This window comes from Erigeron canadensis, chromosome 9 (assembly GCF_010389155.1).
Source record: "Erigeron canadensis isolate Cc75 chromosome 9, C_canadensis_v1, whole genome shotgun sequence".
Lineage (NCBI taxonomy): Eukaryota > Viridiplantae > Streptophyta > Magnoliopsida > Asterales > Asteraceae > Erigeron > Erigeron canadensis.
In genome coordinates, this window is record NC_057769.1 from 27,797,484 (window position 1) to 27,815,943 (window position 18,460).

The following is an 18,460-nucleotide window of genomic DNA, read 5'->3' on the forward strand; positions in this document are numbered from 1 at the left end:
TCTTATTAGATCTTAATAATTCGTCATAATTAGGGGTGTTCGTGGTCCAATTTGGTTTGGTTTTGACTAAATATCAAAACCAAACTGTCATCTCCAGTTTCAACATATATCAAACAAAACCAGATCATGTGTGTTGTCTAACCAGACCAAACCAAACAAAACCATATAAACCGATCCGGTTTGACTGGTTTCTAGTTTTCATTTTCTTTCATAGCATGTAACATCGAATTTGTGATCAATAGTAAAAAAAAAATAAATGTTATGATTGGTTACTACATAACGTAGGAAAATATAGTAAAACCAAGACATGGTAAACTTTATAGACCGTTCAGATTATATACATATATATTCTAACTAAAGGAGTTGCACTAAGATCGGCATTATGCATTTCAATTTGCTTCTATATAGTATCCATTTCAAACCTTTCTTGACTATAAACATACCTCCAAATGTCAAATGCTTGTTGTGATATTCGATATGACTTTTTTACAAAAAGTCAAAAACTAAAACAAGAGATAAAATCATATGTTGTTAGTAGAGAAGATATATTATATATACATAGATATCTTTTGGCCCAGTCTGGTTTTGACGATTATTTTTTGCTCAAACTGTTACCGGACCAAAAAATTCGGTTTTTTCAAAACATAAACCGTCATACCAGACTTTAGCAACTTGTTTAAGCAAGAGTTCTCGCTTAGGTACGAGGGGTTAATCTTGCTGAGGACGAGATGGAAAGGTTTCGGATACTTGTTGCCGATTCCCTTACGGTGAAAGATTCGTCATCTACGCCACAAAGTATTTTTAGTATGTGAATAGTGTCCATCCCAAATGTGGATTTGGGGTGGGTATTTATAGGAGTTGTAGATCCTTTGTACGATCCAATGAGGATTTAGGATCGTGGTGTTGTCTCGTAGTATAATAACGGGGGACAGGGTCTACGATAAGGTGAAGTACTTGGGGCAGTAATCGTACGGCATGGACAATCCTTGTCTCCTCTTGCCAACTCTCCCGCGAGCCTGTGCGTACATGTTTAGTGCGGAACACAGAGTTGGTGTTCAGTGCAGAGGTCCTACGGCCACGGTTATGGCTCCGTCCTTTTTATTATGAGCGACGTAGCTGGTGCGCTATCACAACTCAATCGGACCAAATCAATTTAAATACCTGGGTTTGGTCTGATTTTGACGGTTTAATGAACACCCCTAGTCATAATTGTAATACTTGTTGAAAACCTAATCACACAATTTAAACACTGGAGTAAAAAACATTGGTAAAAGTAGTTGTATACGTCATTTTACGCAGGCACTATTCTAGTTCAAAACTAATAAGTATGTGAAAAGAGGAATGATAAATCTACAACAAGTTTTTGCCATCTACAACAATGCACGCTTTATATAGTTGTACACTATGCAGTTTGTTGTAGATGGAAAAAAAAATTATTGTAGATATATCATTGCCCGTGTGAAAAAGTTTTTTTTTAGAAATAAAATTAACCAAAAATATATGAAGAGTATACGTGCACCGCCACAAAAGGCACAAATACATCGGCTTGATTGGAAGGGGAAAAAAAATCCAGTTAATTGTCCATTCCCTTACCTAGTAACTTCTATTCCAGAATTCTCCTTTTCATGCTCTTAATACTATTTCCATCAGCCATCGATCTAACAAACACACGCAATTAAAAGTAAGTAATTCCTTCTCTTCTCTTCTCTTACATATATTGATTTATCTATATCTATACGTATAGGTTTATTATTATTATTTTTTTAATCTCAGTTTTCAAACCCTAATTTCGTACCTCATATATATTATTATTTTTAGGAATCAATTATGCAAGCCCCAGTAGCACCAAAAGCCAGACTAGAATTCTTAAACACTAGACCACCACCCAATTATGTTGCCGGATTAGGTCGTGGGGCCACCGGCTTCACGACCAGGTCTGATATTGGGCCTGCCCGTGCCGCGCCCGATTTACCCGACCGGTCTGCGGCCGCGGTTGGGGCTCCAGGCCAGTCGGGTGTAGGGCGAGGCCGTGGGAAGGGACCGGGTGAGGAAGAAGAAGAGGAGGAAGCCGAGGATAAGGGATATGATGAAAACCAAAAGTTTGATGAGTTTGAAGGGAATGATGTGGGGTTGTTTGCTTCTGCGGAATACGATGAGGAAGATAAGGAGGCGGATGCTGTTTGGGAACAGATTGATAAGACGATGGATTCGAGACGGAAAGATAGGAGGGAGGCTAGGTTGAAGGAAGAGATTGAAAAGTATCGGGCTTCTAATCCGAAAATTACTGAGCAATTTGCTGATTTGAAAAGGAAGTTGGTTACTTTGTCCGCGGCTGAATGGGACAGTATTCCGGAAATTGGGGATTACTCTGCTAGGAATAAGAAGAGGAGGTTTGAGAGTTATGTGCCGGTTCCAGATACTTTGCTTGAGAAAGCTAGGCAAGAGAAAGAGCATGTGACTGCTTTGGATCCGAAAAGTAGGGCTGTAGGTGGAACAGAAACGCCTTATTCTCAAACGCCGGATTTGACTGCGGTTGGTGAGGGTAGAGGGACGGTTTTGTCTTTGAAATTGGATAGGTTGTCTGATTCTGTGTCGGGTTTGACGGTGGTTGATCCAAAAGGTTATTTGACTGATTTGAAAAGTATGAAGATTACTAGTGATGCTGAGATATCTGATATTAAGAAAGCTAGGTTGTTGTTGAAGTCAGTGATTCAGACCAACCCGAAACATCCTCCTGGTTGGATTGCAGCCGCGAGATTGGAGGAAGTTGCTGGTAAGATTCAGACTGCTAGACAGCTTATTAAGAAAGGTTGTGAGGAATGTCCGAAAAGTGAGGATGTGTGGATTGAGGCTTGTCGGTTAGCGAATCCGGAAGAGGCTAAGGCTGTAATAGCTAGGGGTGTTAAAGCGAATCCTAATTCTGTAAAACTTTGGATGCAAGCTGCAAAGTTGGAACATGACGACGCGAGTAAAAGTAAAGTCTTGAGAAAAGGTCTTGAAAACATTCCAGATTCCGTGAGGCTATGGAAGGCGGTTGTGGAGCTTGCTAATGAAGAAGATGCAAGGCTTTTGCTTCAGAGAGCGGTGGAGTGTTGCCCGTTGCATGTTGAATTGTGGCTTGCTTTAGCTCGGTTAGAGAAGTATGATGCAGCCAAGAAGGTGCTAAATAAGGCACGAGAAAAGCTTCCGAAAGAACCTGCAATTTGGATCACTGCAGCCAAATTGGAAGAAGCTAATGGGAACACGGCCATGGTTGGTAAGATAATAGAGAGGGGTATTCGGGCTTTACAAAGAGAAGGTGTGCAAATTGACAGGGAAGCATGGATGAAAGAAGCTGAAGCTGCTGAACGGGCTTCCTCGATAGCAACGTGTAATGCAATTATTAGCAATACCATTGGGATTGGGGTGGAAGAAGAAGATCGTAAGGCAACTTGGGTTGCTGATGCAGAGGAATGCAAGAAACGGGGTTCAATTGAAACTGCTAGAGCAATCTTCAGTCATGCAATTTCTGCGTTTTTAACAAAGAAAAGCATATGGCTTAAAGCAGCCCAGCTCGAAAAAGCTCATGGAACGAGGGATTCTCTTGACACTCTTCTTCGTAAAGCTGTTAAGTATGTACCACAGGCTGAGGTATTATGGTTAATGGGTGCTAAAGAAAAGTGGCTTGCTGGGGATGTGCATGCTGCAAGGGAAATTCTCCAAGAGGCATATCGAGCTATTCCTAATTCTGAGGAGATTTGGCTCGCTGCATTCAAGCTTGAATTTGAGAACAACGAGCCTGAAAGGGCCAGAATGCTTCTTGCTAAAGCACGTGAAAAGGAAGGAGGAACAGAGAGAGTGTGGATGAAATCTGCTATTGTTGAGAGAGAACTTGGGAACACTGTAGAAGAAAGAAGGCTGCTTGATGAAGGACTGAGACTATTCCCTTCGTTTTTCAAGTTATGGTTAATGCTTGGTCAGCTCGAGGAAAGACTAGATCGTTTACCACAAGCAAAAGAGGCATATGAGCTGGGTTTGAAACATTGTCCGAATTCAACTCCCCTTTGGCTCTCACTTGCAACTCTCGAGGAAAGAATGAGTGGACTGAGTAAAGTACGAGCAGTGCTTACAATGGCTAGAAAAAGGAACCCCCATAACCCTGAACTTTGGCTGGCTGCTGTTCGAGCTGAGTCAAGACATGGGATTAAAAAGGAAGCTGATATTTTAATGGCAAAAGCGTTACAAGAATGCCCAAACAGTGGAATATTGTGGGCTGCTTCTATTGAAATGGCTCCAAGACCACAGAGGAAAACAAAGAGTGGTGATGCTTTCAAGAAGTGTGAACATGATGCACACGTAATTGCTGCTATTGCCAAGTTATTTTGGCAAGAGAGAAAGGTGGACAAAGCTCGGGCTTGGCTTAATCGTGCGGTTACTTTGGCTCCAGATGTTGGTGATTTTTGGGCATTGCTTTATAAATTTGAATTGCAACACGGAACTGAGGAGCAGCAGAAGGAAGTCTTGAAGAAATGTGTTGCTGCAGAACCAAAGCATGGTGAGAAGTGGCAGCCCATATCAAAGTCAATAGAAAACTCTCATCAACCCGTGGAAGCCATCTTGAAGAAGTTAGTTGTGACTCTTGGCAAGGAAGAGAAAGCTCCAGAAGAGAATAAACATTAAAAACTTCTAGACTTCGTTTTTACGTAAGTCTATTTCTTTTATCTGATGGCTTGAGACATTTTCTGTTTGTATTACTTGTGTGGGATGTTATTGTGTGAACCTGTATTTTGCCTTCTTAATATTTTTCATATTCGGGAGTACACTTTGGTATTCATTTTTACTTGCAATAGGTTTTTCCCTATAATGTGTGTGTTCTTTAATCTTTGTGGCGGGGAATGGTTTTTATGTTATGATTATGATGTATACCTGATGACAAAAAAGACTAGCTGACATAATTGTATTGCAGATCTCCAGGAAATATGTAGGCTTCTGATGAGCTGCAAGGTCATGTTAGTTTCCCCTGTAAAAGTATTTTGAGTTTCATGGAACATAAGCTCTCAATCATGATTGATCTAAGGTAAGCTTTGTTGTTAATTGTTCCTGACTCAACTATTTTTTGTACTTATTTATAGCAACTTAGCAAGTCCAGCCATAAGTGTATCCGTTATGCTTTGGGTTGCCTGATATTTCTGGTTACTTGGTTCACTTCAAACACTTCGGAATTTTAGTTGCATATGTCATGTTGGCATCACTGCAACAACTATAAGTTTCCCTGACTTTTTTAACATTTGCTTGGACCAACTGGGTTTAATAAAGTATCATTATCTTAAGATAAGTTGGTTTTAAACGTGAAACATTAAAGATCAGTGTTTCGTGTTGGTTCCCACCCGCTTGTTGTGGCTGAAGCAACTTTTTTTGAAAAGTTGCATAATCATATAGTATAGTAGTATACAAACAACTAAAGCGACCTAATCATACATGTTGAAGACATAGAAGCCTGCCTATTAAGGATTGCATGTTGATTTAAAGCCTGAGTTTTTTGCTGAGAGGTGTTAGGCAATTTAAAGAATAATACAGTTGATGAGTCCGGTTTGAGGTAATGCACAATCCAAATGATTTTGAGGTGGCGCCTAAGTTGGTTTGTGACAAATAAATAAATAGAACTACTCGTGAAACCAGATTAGTGAATGGGTACAAACATTACACACGGATTGAAGGTCTATTCTTGTGTTATCGATATCTAGTTTGAGAGAGGGTTGTATCTAATCCAAATCAGAAATTTGTATGCTATTTGGTACTCCGTATTAGTCTATTCCATGACGTCTTTGAAGAGTATGGAAGAGATGAGATTTCGCCATAAAAAATGGTCTCTATGAGGCAACAGACAACTGATATATATTTTTACCATCTTGCAAGCTAACCGAAGGAATTAATTAAATTTATTCAAGTAAATTGTGAAGTATTGCTTTAATGCTTCCTGGCCTCCTTGGCACTTCGGATTAACCACCGTTGCCAAGGGGGCTTGCCTCTTCATAACTACCTGACATTTTTATTCTTTTTGCCCGACCAACAAAGGATGTTTTATTATTACTCCAAACTATTGGTAAGTTACAATTATAATACATATTCAGGAACCCTAAATACGACTAAACAGTATGGGAAACCAACAATAAATAAAAGCAAAATCATACTTCAACCAACTAACCCAAAACTAGACACCCCATTGTTTCTCCAATTCTCAGCAGGCAGAGTGATGATCTTTGACCGATTTTTAACCAACAAGTATAGGATGACTTCTATCTCTTAGATAATCATCGGTATGCTTGCCTGAGTGCTATTGAACAGCCTTTTATATACACCACACAGTAACAAGAACGACTGTATGAGTCTGTTTTTTCTGATCATTGTTCCCGGGGTCGTCTGGTGGATCTTCCATAAACCATGAACACTGAATCCAAAGAATGGCTGAATGTGAATTGTGACACCACTGGAAATTGCTTTCCCATAGAGACTGCGAGAAAAACGCGAGTGCAATACATGTTCTACGGTCTCATAGTTATCCCCGCAAAAGACACCTAAATCTGATGAAATGTGGATCTCTCTCTTTACAAGATTCTCTATCGATGGTATTCTATCTCAGCTGTAGGTGCTTCCATTACTTGACAATTGACGTATCAAGCATTCTTTTTGAGAAAATTTGTTAGTATAAACACAAAGAAAATGCATATCTACTTTTTATAGGACTCGTGCAATGCTGGTGTGGATGAGTTCCCCCCAAAAAATTTAGTTTCAAGTGTATAAATTGAATTCAAAAACAAGAGTTTGTAAACTTCATTTCGTACATGCTGCAAAGAGTGATAGTGAGTGACTGGTGGTTGGCTTCAAGCTTTCAATTATTGTCAGTTCCAGGAAATGAAGATGTAATCCAGGTTAGTGTGACTAACAATAAACCCTTTGGTAAGACATTAGTAGGTTCTACGCTACACAAGTTAGCTAGCCATGCTGTTCCGTGCTCTAAGATATGCTGTTGAGTTTCCTCGGTGTTATTAATCTATTCATGGATGACTGGATGAGCAGATACATAGGGTTCTATAATGTGGAATTGCAGGGAGGTGGCAGGATCTGGTAGGTTTGGTAATGGGTCAACACGAGTAGTTTTCTAGAATGGATCCGGCTGCATTGACACTCAAGTAGAAACCTTTTTTCTTTTTGGATTAAGTTTTTATCAAAGAAACACTTGAAACGGTAAAAGTACCCCGGGGGGTTGTGAGAGTGCAGGAGCCAAGTTAAATACTGCCGACAATATATAACCTATCCCCTATTTACAATCATAATGTGTTCTTTCTTATTAGAAGTTTAGAAATCAGATATACATTAAGAAATACACTTTGGACAACATTTGACCCATTTACCTATTAGCTATATATGTGGGTTTAGGTGTTTGATCCTATAGATAAAACATAACCAAATTCAACCCATCTATAGGTAGTCATTTGGAATGGGAAATCATATTCGTACCACAATTTTTTGATGTATGTACCACAACGTACAAGTTTTACAGCTGACTGTACAAACCAGTATTACTGTAAATCTATTAAAATGAGTGGTACTAATATCACTTCCCATTTGGAATAGCCACTATTGACATGGTTGATTATTTGTTAACTCAAAAGTTTGTAGTGTGTTGCTCGATGTAATATTTTTCATAATCCAGGCATTTTTCTTCCACTTCAAAAGGACAAGAACGTGTCATGTCACGATCTATTTGTAAGTTCCACTTCGGAATAGAATCGTTAAACTTGCCCCCACCATATCCCAAATAAAGTTTTGAGCGTCACTCTCCACATCTTTTAAGCTTATACCACCTTTTTTTTTATGGGGAGATGCGTCATGATATGCAGAAACCCATTTTTGTGCATTTTCATTAAGTCGCTTAAAACGACATCTCATTTGTTCTTTATTTCTCTTTTATCAATTTTTTTTTTTGGATTTTCAGCCTGAGTTGCATCATACAAATCTTTTACTATTGCCCAAAGTGATGCTTTTCCTTGACCTTTGTCACAAATGTTATCTTCACTAAGCATATACCATGCTAATATTAAGTAGCATCTTACTTGTTACCTCGTCGCTTATCAATATTTTGTGAAGTTTGAGGGCTTTTTATAAGGAGAACTTGATTTAAAATTTGAACAAAAGAAGATTGTCTATGATGTTAAGGATTCAGATAATCTTCTAGATCTTCAAAAACATAATTTAAATTTATTCTTGACAATCGAAACTAAAAAGAAATGTCGTATCTTCAAAAACATAATTTAAATTTATTCTTGACAATCAAAACTAAAAAGAATTGTCGTAGAGAATGAAAAGTATAATTAAAAAAAAGATAATTATACTTTCTATTTAAAAAGCTTTTAGCCTAGATTATACGAGTATGTTTATTTATGCTGGCTGTGTTTAAGGATAAACTTGGAAATTTGTTGGTAAAATTTAAAAGTGAACACTTGAAATGGGACAAATAAAAAAAAAGGAATATGAACACTTTTAATGGGACGGAGGGAGTAATTTATATGTAAAATATTATAGATATATATAACATACAAAATCAATAAATAGAGAAACAACTTGAAGTCTTGCAGCCTATTTGTGGATCTTTATATCAAGTTGGTGCAGAATTGCAGACGTATTTTTATTTGGGAGAAAGGATCTTTAACAAGCTCCCAAATTTCTCAATGGCTTTTTCAAGTAGAAGAAGTTGATACATGCAATTACTCTCTCAGCAATATGGATTATTTGGCGTTGCAAAAATGAAAAAATCTTTAAACAGAAGGAGATTTCACTAGACCGTATAATTGAAGAAATAAGCAGGTTTCGTATCACTACCATGAGAAAGTTAGATGAGTTTTGAAGGTTGTTCAGTTGTCTAATCTCTTTGGATTTATGTTTTCTTATGGTATGGTATTTTAGTTTTTGGATGTAGCTCTAATTATATTTACCTAGCTGGCTAGCTCATTGCTGGATGATAATAAAATTTTTCATATCAAGGTATTGGCCAGGGATATCTTTAGGGATGAGCTCGGTACCAATATCATATCGAACCGTATCGATATCGAAAATGACCAAATTGAGGAACCGAATATTGAACCGAACTAGAGCCGAATATCTACATTTAAAGACGCTCAATAAAGTACTCCCCCATCCCATATTAAATGTACAATTTTAACTAGTTAAGTCTTATGTTTTCAACTTTGACCGTAAAAATTTTCGTTTGTATCATATAGCACTTCACATAAAATATATGGACGGATTGAGTTTTCAACATATTTTTAATTGATATAACTTTCATCAACTATTGTATCACACAAACAAAGATATTTACGGTCAAAGTTGAAAACAAAATACTTAACAAGTCAAAATTGGACATTTAAAATGGGACGGAGATAGTATATTACATGATAGACATGCATATTCGTACTGATTTATTTGTGGAAACATTAATTGTAGCTGGTAATAATCCTTAACTTGTTGGTGTGGAAATAAAACACAATAACAGAGTATATGCTTAGAAGTCCAGAACCCAAAATTAAATTAAAAATCTGATAACCAACAAAATGATGAATGTGGAAATAAAACAGAGTGATATGACAAGAAGTACATGCATGTGTATTTCGACAACAAAATCACTAACGGCTCATGTGGAAACAAAAATTGACATTTAAAAGTAAAATTTGGATGGCAGCAAGTATAAATTTATAACTATACTAAACTAGACATGATTAAAATATAAATTTTGATGAATGTAATTAGCATTGGACAGGTAAAAACGAAGTAGATGTTGGCTATAAAAAAATGTTTTCAGCTAAAAGGACTATGTAAATCATAATTTTAGACTTTCGGTACAAGTTTTGGTTTCCCTGTACCGAACCGATTTGTACCGAAATCGAATAGGTACCAAACTCAAAACTGATACCGAAATCGAATCCTCATCGGTATCGATTTTCCGGTACCGGTTCGGTTTTGGTATTTCGGTAATTTTGCTCATCCTTATATCTTCTTATAATATCATTTTTTAAACCAACTCCACTTAGGTGGATTGACCAGAAGTATCTTCTAAATCCACTATGTGGCCCTAAAGATGAGTTTTTCTCAAGGTCTCAGGTTCGAGTATTGGGTTTCTCATCTCAAGATATTTTCCATGAGGAGGGGGTTGGAGGTTCAACAAATCGCTAGTTAAAATTGCCTCCAACACTTCTTAACGTCTTAATCGAAACTAACTAAAAAAAGAAATTCAATTGATCGTTCAAAAGAAAAAATTTGCACTTCTAAAAAAAATTAAAATTTCTACAAAAAGTAACCCCGCCCATATGGATTTGGCTTTTGGGTTCTCACTCGCCGACTGTCTAACTCACTCACTCAACCACACACACAGACTGAGAGAGTGAGACAAAATGGAGTCCACCGGAAGCCATTCCGAGGTTGCAAGCTCCGTCAAAGCTGTACCGCCACCACCGTCTTCTCCGTCCCGCATGATTAGGTATAACTTCCCCCTTTACAATCTTCAACCGCAAATTGGTAAGAAAATGATTAAAATTAAACCCTAGCTATTATTATATCATTAATAGATTTGGTTTAAAAAAAGTATCTAAACTGAAATCTAACCTGATTGATTATTTAAGGGTTTTTTTAATTTTGTAATTATTTAAAAAAAATGATGTCTTTATTTGAGTGAATTTCATATTTCCCCTTCATAACTCATCTATATATCAAATATACCCAAGTCAACTTTAAAATATCAAATTTCCCAACCTAATTTTAGAAATATCATATATCCCCAAATCATCATTTTAATTACCTTTAAATCTCAAAAAATCATAAACTATTGTTTTTTAATTTTGTAATGATTAGTATACCCTTTTGGTTCTTTTAAAAAACAGACTATATATCAACAAAAACATAAGAGAGCATACAAGAACACGTACGAGCAAAGGCTATATACCTACATATTGCAACAACATAAAACAACACTAACAATGGCTACATAACTTCATATTTTTCTTGATAAGCAAAGGCACCTCATAACTAATATAGACAAATAATATATAGACACCTCATAACTAATATGGAGTAAATGAATATGTAAGTTCTAAAAAAAAATAGAAAAAAAAAACAAGTATACAAATATAAATCTATCAAAAGATTGTGGAAGAACATTATCATTTGACTCTGATTGTGAAACAAACAAATGATCGATCAGAATAAGCTATGGGAATGAATATTAGCGGGAGTTTTTGCCACTATTGAGAGGGTATACTAGTCATTATTAAATTAAAAAACAATAGTTTATGATTTTTTGACATTTAAAGGTAATTAAAATGATGATAAGGGGATATATGATATTTTTAAAGTTAAGTTGGGTAAATTTGATATTTTAAAATTGACTTGGGTATATCTGATATATAGATGGGTTAGGGAGGGGAAATATGAAATTCTCTCTTTTTATTTTGGTTTATATTGTTCCTCCTGACAGTGAGTTTAATAATAATCTGGGCGCCTGTTGGTATTGTCCTCCATCCGAGATTCGCGTTAGGGATGACGGGCGAGATCCCGTCATTGCGAGGAACTATGCGGATGCTATAGTTCTACCTCTTCGAACTGCGGAAGCTGATTATTTGTCCTCAGCTGATCTTGTACGAATGTATGATGTGGCTGCCCTTGAAGCGGTTCTCTCATGCGAGAGCGTCTTCTTCGAGAGATTGACATTTTGAATGAGACGGTCGGGCATTTAAGGGGACATGTGGATGAGAGTAATAGACAATTATCTAAGGTAATGGAAGAGCTTGCTAAGGAGAAGGATGTTTCTACTCGGCTTATGCTTCATTCTTGAGTTTTCTTTTTAAGTGATAAGAAAGGAATGGGTAGGAAAACATATGTTTTGGCATTCTTGAGTTTTTTTTACTAAAACAAAGGAAAGTAATAGAAAGGAAAAAAGAGGGATTTTGGAGCCAAATTCTTTCTTCCCATTTTTGGCCAGAAATGGAAGGATTTGTGTGGGAAAGTCTAATCTACCCTTTAAAAATATATAATGGGTTTTAATAATTATAAGGGTATAAATGTAAAATTATATGTTTTTATCTTTCTTTTGATTCCCTATTAACTCAAGAATACATTCAAAATCATTTTATTCACTTTCCTTTCTTTTAATGATAAAACTCAAGAATACATTTTTCTAATATAACTTTTTATCCTTTCTTCTCTTATCTAATCTTTCCCTCTCTTTTCTTTTAATAAAAACTCAAGAATGAAGCATAGGGAAAGCAATGAGGGTATGAGGACTGGTTTGGATAATTTGGTGGATCAGGTTGAGCAACTTAGATCTAAGTTGGCTGAGACGGATGTTGATATGAACTAGAAAGTCTAAGGGCGTTAAGTGTCGTTTTTTAATAATTAGTTTTTAATCTTGGTGAATTCTTTTGTGATTAGGCATTGGGTTGATTAGTTTCGGTTCCTGACTAATAGTTTCTGGAACTCAAATCCAGTTTAGGAGTTGTTGGAACTTGAAGCTACTTATTTAGTAGTTATTTATCTATCATACATTTATCGTTTCTTTTGTGCCATCTGCTATCATATATACTTTTTGTATGACATGGGTTTGCTCTACTTTATCGACTTGCATATGTAAGAATTATGTTAATATGAAAACCAATCTCCTTACATGGTGCTTATGACCATATCCTTAATTGCTATTATCGTACGTGGCTTTACTTGCTGCTGGGGTTTAAATATTTTCACTAAAGTATTTCCATGGCTTGAGGAGGGCTATACGTTTCTCGTTCTTACATGGTACTTGTGTTGTCTTGGCATGTGCTGCTCTCGTCTCCCTTTTGATGGCGCTTGGTCTCTCCAGAAACCTTATATGGGTTGGCTAATGGTCGTGTTTTTGAATTTGGTGATTACCGTTGTGTGTTACTGGTTCCTTCCCGAACAGAAAGATCTATGCAATAATTCTGAAAACGGGTATTCTGTTAATCACTCATTGATGATCGTACCCATCCCAGTTTTGTTGATGTTACATGTTTCCAGCAGCTTTTAATTGTTTAAGATTCCGGTCTATGTGAAACCTTTGTGATTGGCTCTGTATATAACTGCATTGTCTGCTTGAAGCCAAGTCGCAAGAAAGTTGTACACAGTTTGGAAGGTTATCAGCTACTTCAAATGACAACAGCAAAGCCATCATTTGAGTAGCTTGCAACTGTAGTAATTGGTAATTTAGATATTATGACGTCGACTGGTACTGGAAATGAAGATGCAATTCAAGTCCGTCAGCGTGACCAACAAACTCTTTGTAGTTTTTTTTGGTAAGACATTGCTAGGATTTACGCTACAGAATTTATCTAGTCATGCTGTAAGATATGCGGTTGAGTTTCCTTGGTATTAATCTCTTCATAAAAATAGTTCTATAATTGCATGGAGGTGGCAAAATGGGCAGGGTTTGATGGGTTTGGTAACGGGTCAACATGAGTAGTTTTTTGGAATGGGTCCGACTGCATCGACTCATAAGTTGAGAACTTTCTTTTGTGTATATATTTCTTAGTTTTAATCAATAAAGCACTTTAAATTACAATTACAAACACTACATGCATTTACAATCATAATGTGCTTTTTTAAATAAAAATAAAATAAAATTTTTTATTACAACAATTAGATAATGCATAAAAGAAAGGGTTATTTACTGAAATGGTACCTGGACTATCCATCATATTACTGATTTCATACCTATAACTTTAAAATTACTCTCATCATACCCCAACTTATCAATTCTCCACACGGGCGATACCTGACCTGACGGGCGTCAGTTTGGCCGTTAAGTTGGGGTATGACTACGGTAAATTTTAAAGTCTTAGGTATGAAACCAGTAATATAGTAGATAGTCCAGGTGTCATTTATGTAATTAACCATTATTATTATTATTATATCATTACTATAATTTCTTGTAAATCCTATTAATTTCTAATGGAAGTGATGTTTTTACTATTATTATTATTATTATTATTATTATTATTATTATTATTATGGTTGTTGTTGTTGTTTTAATTACACAAAGTATTATTTAGGAATAAATAATTTTAAAAAGTATATTGATATTTTTTGTAAATATTTACTTTTATTTTGAATACTTTATTTTTATAAAAAATTTTGTAAATATTTAGTTTTTTTATTAAAAACTATTAATCAATCAAATTATAGATCCATGATGATTTTATTTATTTCATATTTATTTATTTTTTATTTAAAAAAATAAGTAAATCGAAAGTAATAATGATGTTTTCTAATGAATATATATTATCTTCAAATATAAGAGGAATTAAGGGTAGTGGTAAAGGTAATTGGATAAAAAAAATATAAAAATTCAGGAGGGTATTTCTTTTTTGGCGTTACAAGAAACACAATGTGGTAGTTTATCTGAACATGATCTTCGTGCATATTGGGGATCTTCGAATATGGAATATGAAACGGTCGATCCATGTGGGAGATCTGGTGGTCTTGCCTGTATATGGGATCCGATGATTTCTTTTAGAAAGGTACGTAGATTGTATTAAAAATAATAACTTTTTGTTGGTGAAAGGTAGTGGCAATTTTGTGTTTGTGGTGAACGTCTATGCACCGCAAAATAATGTAGAAAAGAATACTCATTGGGACTCATTAGCTAGTCTTTTTAATGGGTCGGCTGGTTTTTGGTTTATTATTGGCGACTTTAACACTGTTAGATGTGCGGAAGAGCGATTGGAATCTAAATTTAAACCAAGGTGTGCTAGAGATTTTAACAACTTTATCTGTTCTAATGACTTGCATGAGTTTTCCATGAGAGGTGGCAAGTTCACGTTTTCAATGGGAGATGGAAAAGATAAAAAAATTTTAGTAAGATCGATCGTTTGTTGGTTAATAAAGAGGTGGTGGATAAATGGGTGTTTACGGGCGATGCCAAGACTTTTATCCGATCATAATCCGTTGATGTTGAAACTGGTGGATTGCAATTTTGGGCCTAAGCCATTTCGTATTTTCAATTCGTGGATGGAAAGACAAGATTTTAATTAAAGAGGTAGTTGAAGTTGCTATGGAGTCATTCGTGGGCGATGGCCCCCCTAACATTTTACTCACCTTAAAATTCAAATGGCTGCGTGAAAAGATTAAAGAATGGCGAGATTCAGTGGTTAAGATGGAAGGGGAGGAATCGGAATTATGTAAGAAAGAATTACTAGAATTAGAGACGAGGAGTGAATTGAAGAAGTAGATTTATCGGAAGATCAGAAGTATGGACTAGAATGGAATATAATGTAAACGTAATATCATGGAACTGGAAAGAATAAAATCTATGGATATGAGACAAAAATCGAGATGTAAGTGGGCAGTTGAGGGCGACGAGAATTCGAGTTTCTTCCATAGGCAAGTAAGCTAGTCAGCAGGTTCTCAAAAGAAGAGATTAAACAAGCTGTTTTCGAGTGTGGAGACGATAAAGCACCTGGACCAAATGGTTTCAATTTCTACTTCATCAAACGGTTTTGGGATAGATTTGAAACCCATTTCATGGCTATTATGGATCACTTTTTTCAGGAAGGTACCATTAATCGCGGTTGTAATTCTGCTTTCATTACCCTCATACCAAAGACGAAAGGTCCCGATGGTTTAAATGATTGCAGGCCAATTACTCTCGTGGGAGTTATCAGCAAAGTCATATCTAAAGTGCTAAGCAACCGTTTAAGACAAGTTCTCAGCCCCTTGATTTCGAATACTCAAACGGCGTTTATTAGTGACAGATTGATTTTTGACGGACCATTGGTTTTGAATGAGATTATAAACTGGTCAAAGAAAAAAGACAAAAAGACTTTCATTTTCAAAGTCGATTTTAACAAAGCGTACGACAATGTGAATTGGCAGTTTTTGATCGCTATCATGGAGCAAATCGGGTTCCCGGATAGATGGTGTAAGTGGATTTATGGGTTTCTTTCATCAGCTAGATCAACGGTGTTAGTTAATGGGTCACCCACTTTTGATTTTCAATGTCAAAAAGGAATGAGGCAGGGAGATCCAATCTCCCCAATTTAATTTTTGTTAGTTATGGAAGGCATGTCTTGTTTGGTCAATAAGGCGTCGCTTGCGGGTTCTTTGGTCAGTATTAAGCTTCCTAATAGCGGGCTGATTGTTAATCATCTTCTTTACGCGGATGATTGCATGTTTGTAGGCGAGTGGTCGGCGGAGAATCTAATTAATGTTGCTCGAATACTTCGTACATTCTTTCTATGCTCTGGATTGAAGATTAACTTTAAAAAGCCCAATTTGTTTGGTGTTTGTGTCGAAGAGAGTGAGGTTAAAAGAATGGCCAATATTATTAATTGCAAGGAAGGCATCATGCCGTTCACTCATCTTGGAATCCGTATTGGTTGTAATATGAATAGATTAGTCAGCTGGAACTTCATCTACGAAATTTTTGAAGCTCATTTGGCTAGATGGAAAGCGAATAATATCTCGATTGGAGGTAGGGTGACACTTATCAATGCCGTTTTGGAGAGTTTACCTACGTACTACTTTTCTCTTTTCAAAGTCCCTGAATCAATTATTAACAGATTGGAGTCTATAATGAGACGCTTTCTATGGGGTGGTATGGCTGGAAATAGGAAGATTAATTGGGTTATATGGGATCGTGTTGCATCACCAATCAAGGACGAAGGCCTAGGCATCGGGAAATTGAAAGATGCCAACATTGCTTTACTCACGAAATGGTTTTGGAGATATAAGTCTGAACCGAAGGCTCTGTGGAGAGTTGTTATTGACTCGTTACATGGATCTTCAAGAAGATGGAAGTCGGTTCCTTGTTCTTCGTCAATGATGGGCGTATGGTCTAATATAGTCAAGACAGTGGAAAGTTTTAAGGTTATAGGCAAGGCGATAAGTAGTCTTTTCAAAGGATTGTGTGGTAGAGGTGGTTCCATACGTTTCTGGCTCGATCCTTGGATTTCAGATACATGCTTGAAAGACATGTTTCCCGAGCTTTATAGTATGGAAAAGGAGAAAAAATGTTTTGTGCGAGACATGTTCTGCGGTGACTCAAGACAGTTTGTGGGCTGTAAAGAGTGGCACCCAATTCCTCTCTTTACAACCATGGCAAGTGAATGGGAAAGATTTCGAGAATTGTTGGACGACTATAGAATAACGGATGTAGAGGATCGATGGGTTTGACTTGGCGATAGTGGCTCTAACTTCACTGTTAAAAGCGCGAAGAAGTTCATTAGATGTGGTATTGACTTTTCTGGTCGTTTTGTTTTTAATTGGGCGAAGGGGATACCGAAAAAATGTAACATCTTTATGTGGCGTGCGGCTCTTGATCGTTTACCTACATATGCGGCTCTTACATTGCGCAACTGCAACTTTGGAAACTCCCTATGTGGTCTGTGCGAAACTTGGCATGAAACAATAGACCACCTTATTTGTCAATGCAATTTTGCTTCAGGAGTATGGAATTTAGTTCGAGGATGGTGTAAGGTGGGGAACCTCACTTTTTCTTCAATTAAAGAATTGATAATGGCTGTTGAAAATTTGGGTTTGGGAAAGAAAGCGACTAAGGTGTTTAAAGGTATCATTTTCGTCACGGGATGGTGTCTTTGGAAAGCTAGAAATGAGAAGATCTTCGAGCAAGCTTCGGTTAGTGTTGATAAGGTTTTTATAGAGGTTAAGGCGATAGGTTTTTTGTGGTACAAATGTAGATTAAAAAAAGGAGAGATTAGTTGGGATAATTGGAATAAGTTCAATGTAACTTAATACGCTTGTAATTTACTACTCCGTAATTACGGAGTAGGGTGAATATATACAAATGACTCATACTTTTCAAAAAAAAAAAAAAATCTATAGCTGCATTATAACTCAATGATTGAACACCAGCTTTACTGAAGTTCTCAAGTTCGAGACATGATAGAGACAATTTCATAGAATTTCATAAAGAAAGTCATTCAGTGAAGCAAGTTTGAGTTTTGCAGAGGATGCTGAATTTTATCCTAATTAAATGTCGTACCTTTGTGCGATTTAGTTGGGGGGTTTCTCCTCCAACTAGGTATTTAAAGTGGAGAGACTCTCTAGCACGGATCCAATTAAGACAATGTAAGTTAGATCCTTATTACTAGCAATTGAACCCTACTTTTAAAAAAATAAATAAAATTTATAGGTGCAGGTGGTAAAATACCAAAACCATTATTCTATATATACAAGATTAGGCTTGTTTGTTTTAATTGACTGAATGGAGAAAGTGACTGAATGGATATACAATGTCTGTATAGATTAAGTCAATATAGTTATTTTTTGGTTTATTAAGTCAAAAACAAACATATTTTCTTGACTTAATGGATTAAAACAACTAAAATTAAGTCATGGTTTTTTAATTAAGAGTTTATCAAACACCACCTAAGTCTTGTTTGATTATCAGTTTTTTTTTTTTTTT

At 36.2% G+C, this 18,460-nt stretch overlaps 1 protein-coding gene across 1 annotated transcript; it reads left to right on the forward strand.

Moving 5' to 3' along the window:
- Window positions 1–1,546: 1,546 nt before the first annotated feature.
- On the forward strand, window positions 1,547–5,311 carry LOC122581305 (protein STABILIZED1). The gene is made up of 3 exons (XM_043753508.1): window positions 1,547–1,681; window positions 1,819–4,682; window positions 4,946–5,311. The coding sequence occupies exon 2, from the start codon at window positions 1,828–1,830 to the stop codon at window positions 4,657–4,659; it is 2,832 nt and encodes a 943-aa protein (XP_043609443.1). The 5' UTR covers window positions 1,547–1,681; window positions 1,819–1,827; the 3' UTR covers window positions 4,660–4,682; window positions 4,946–5,311.
- Window positions 5,312–18,460: the final 13,149 nt, after the last annotated feature.

What these genes read in the sequence shown, in the direction of transcription:
- LOC122581305 (XM_043753508.1), top strand. Translation starts at nt 1,828, where the DNA reads ATGCAAGCCCCAGTAGCACCAAAAGCCAGACTAGAATTCTTAAACACT.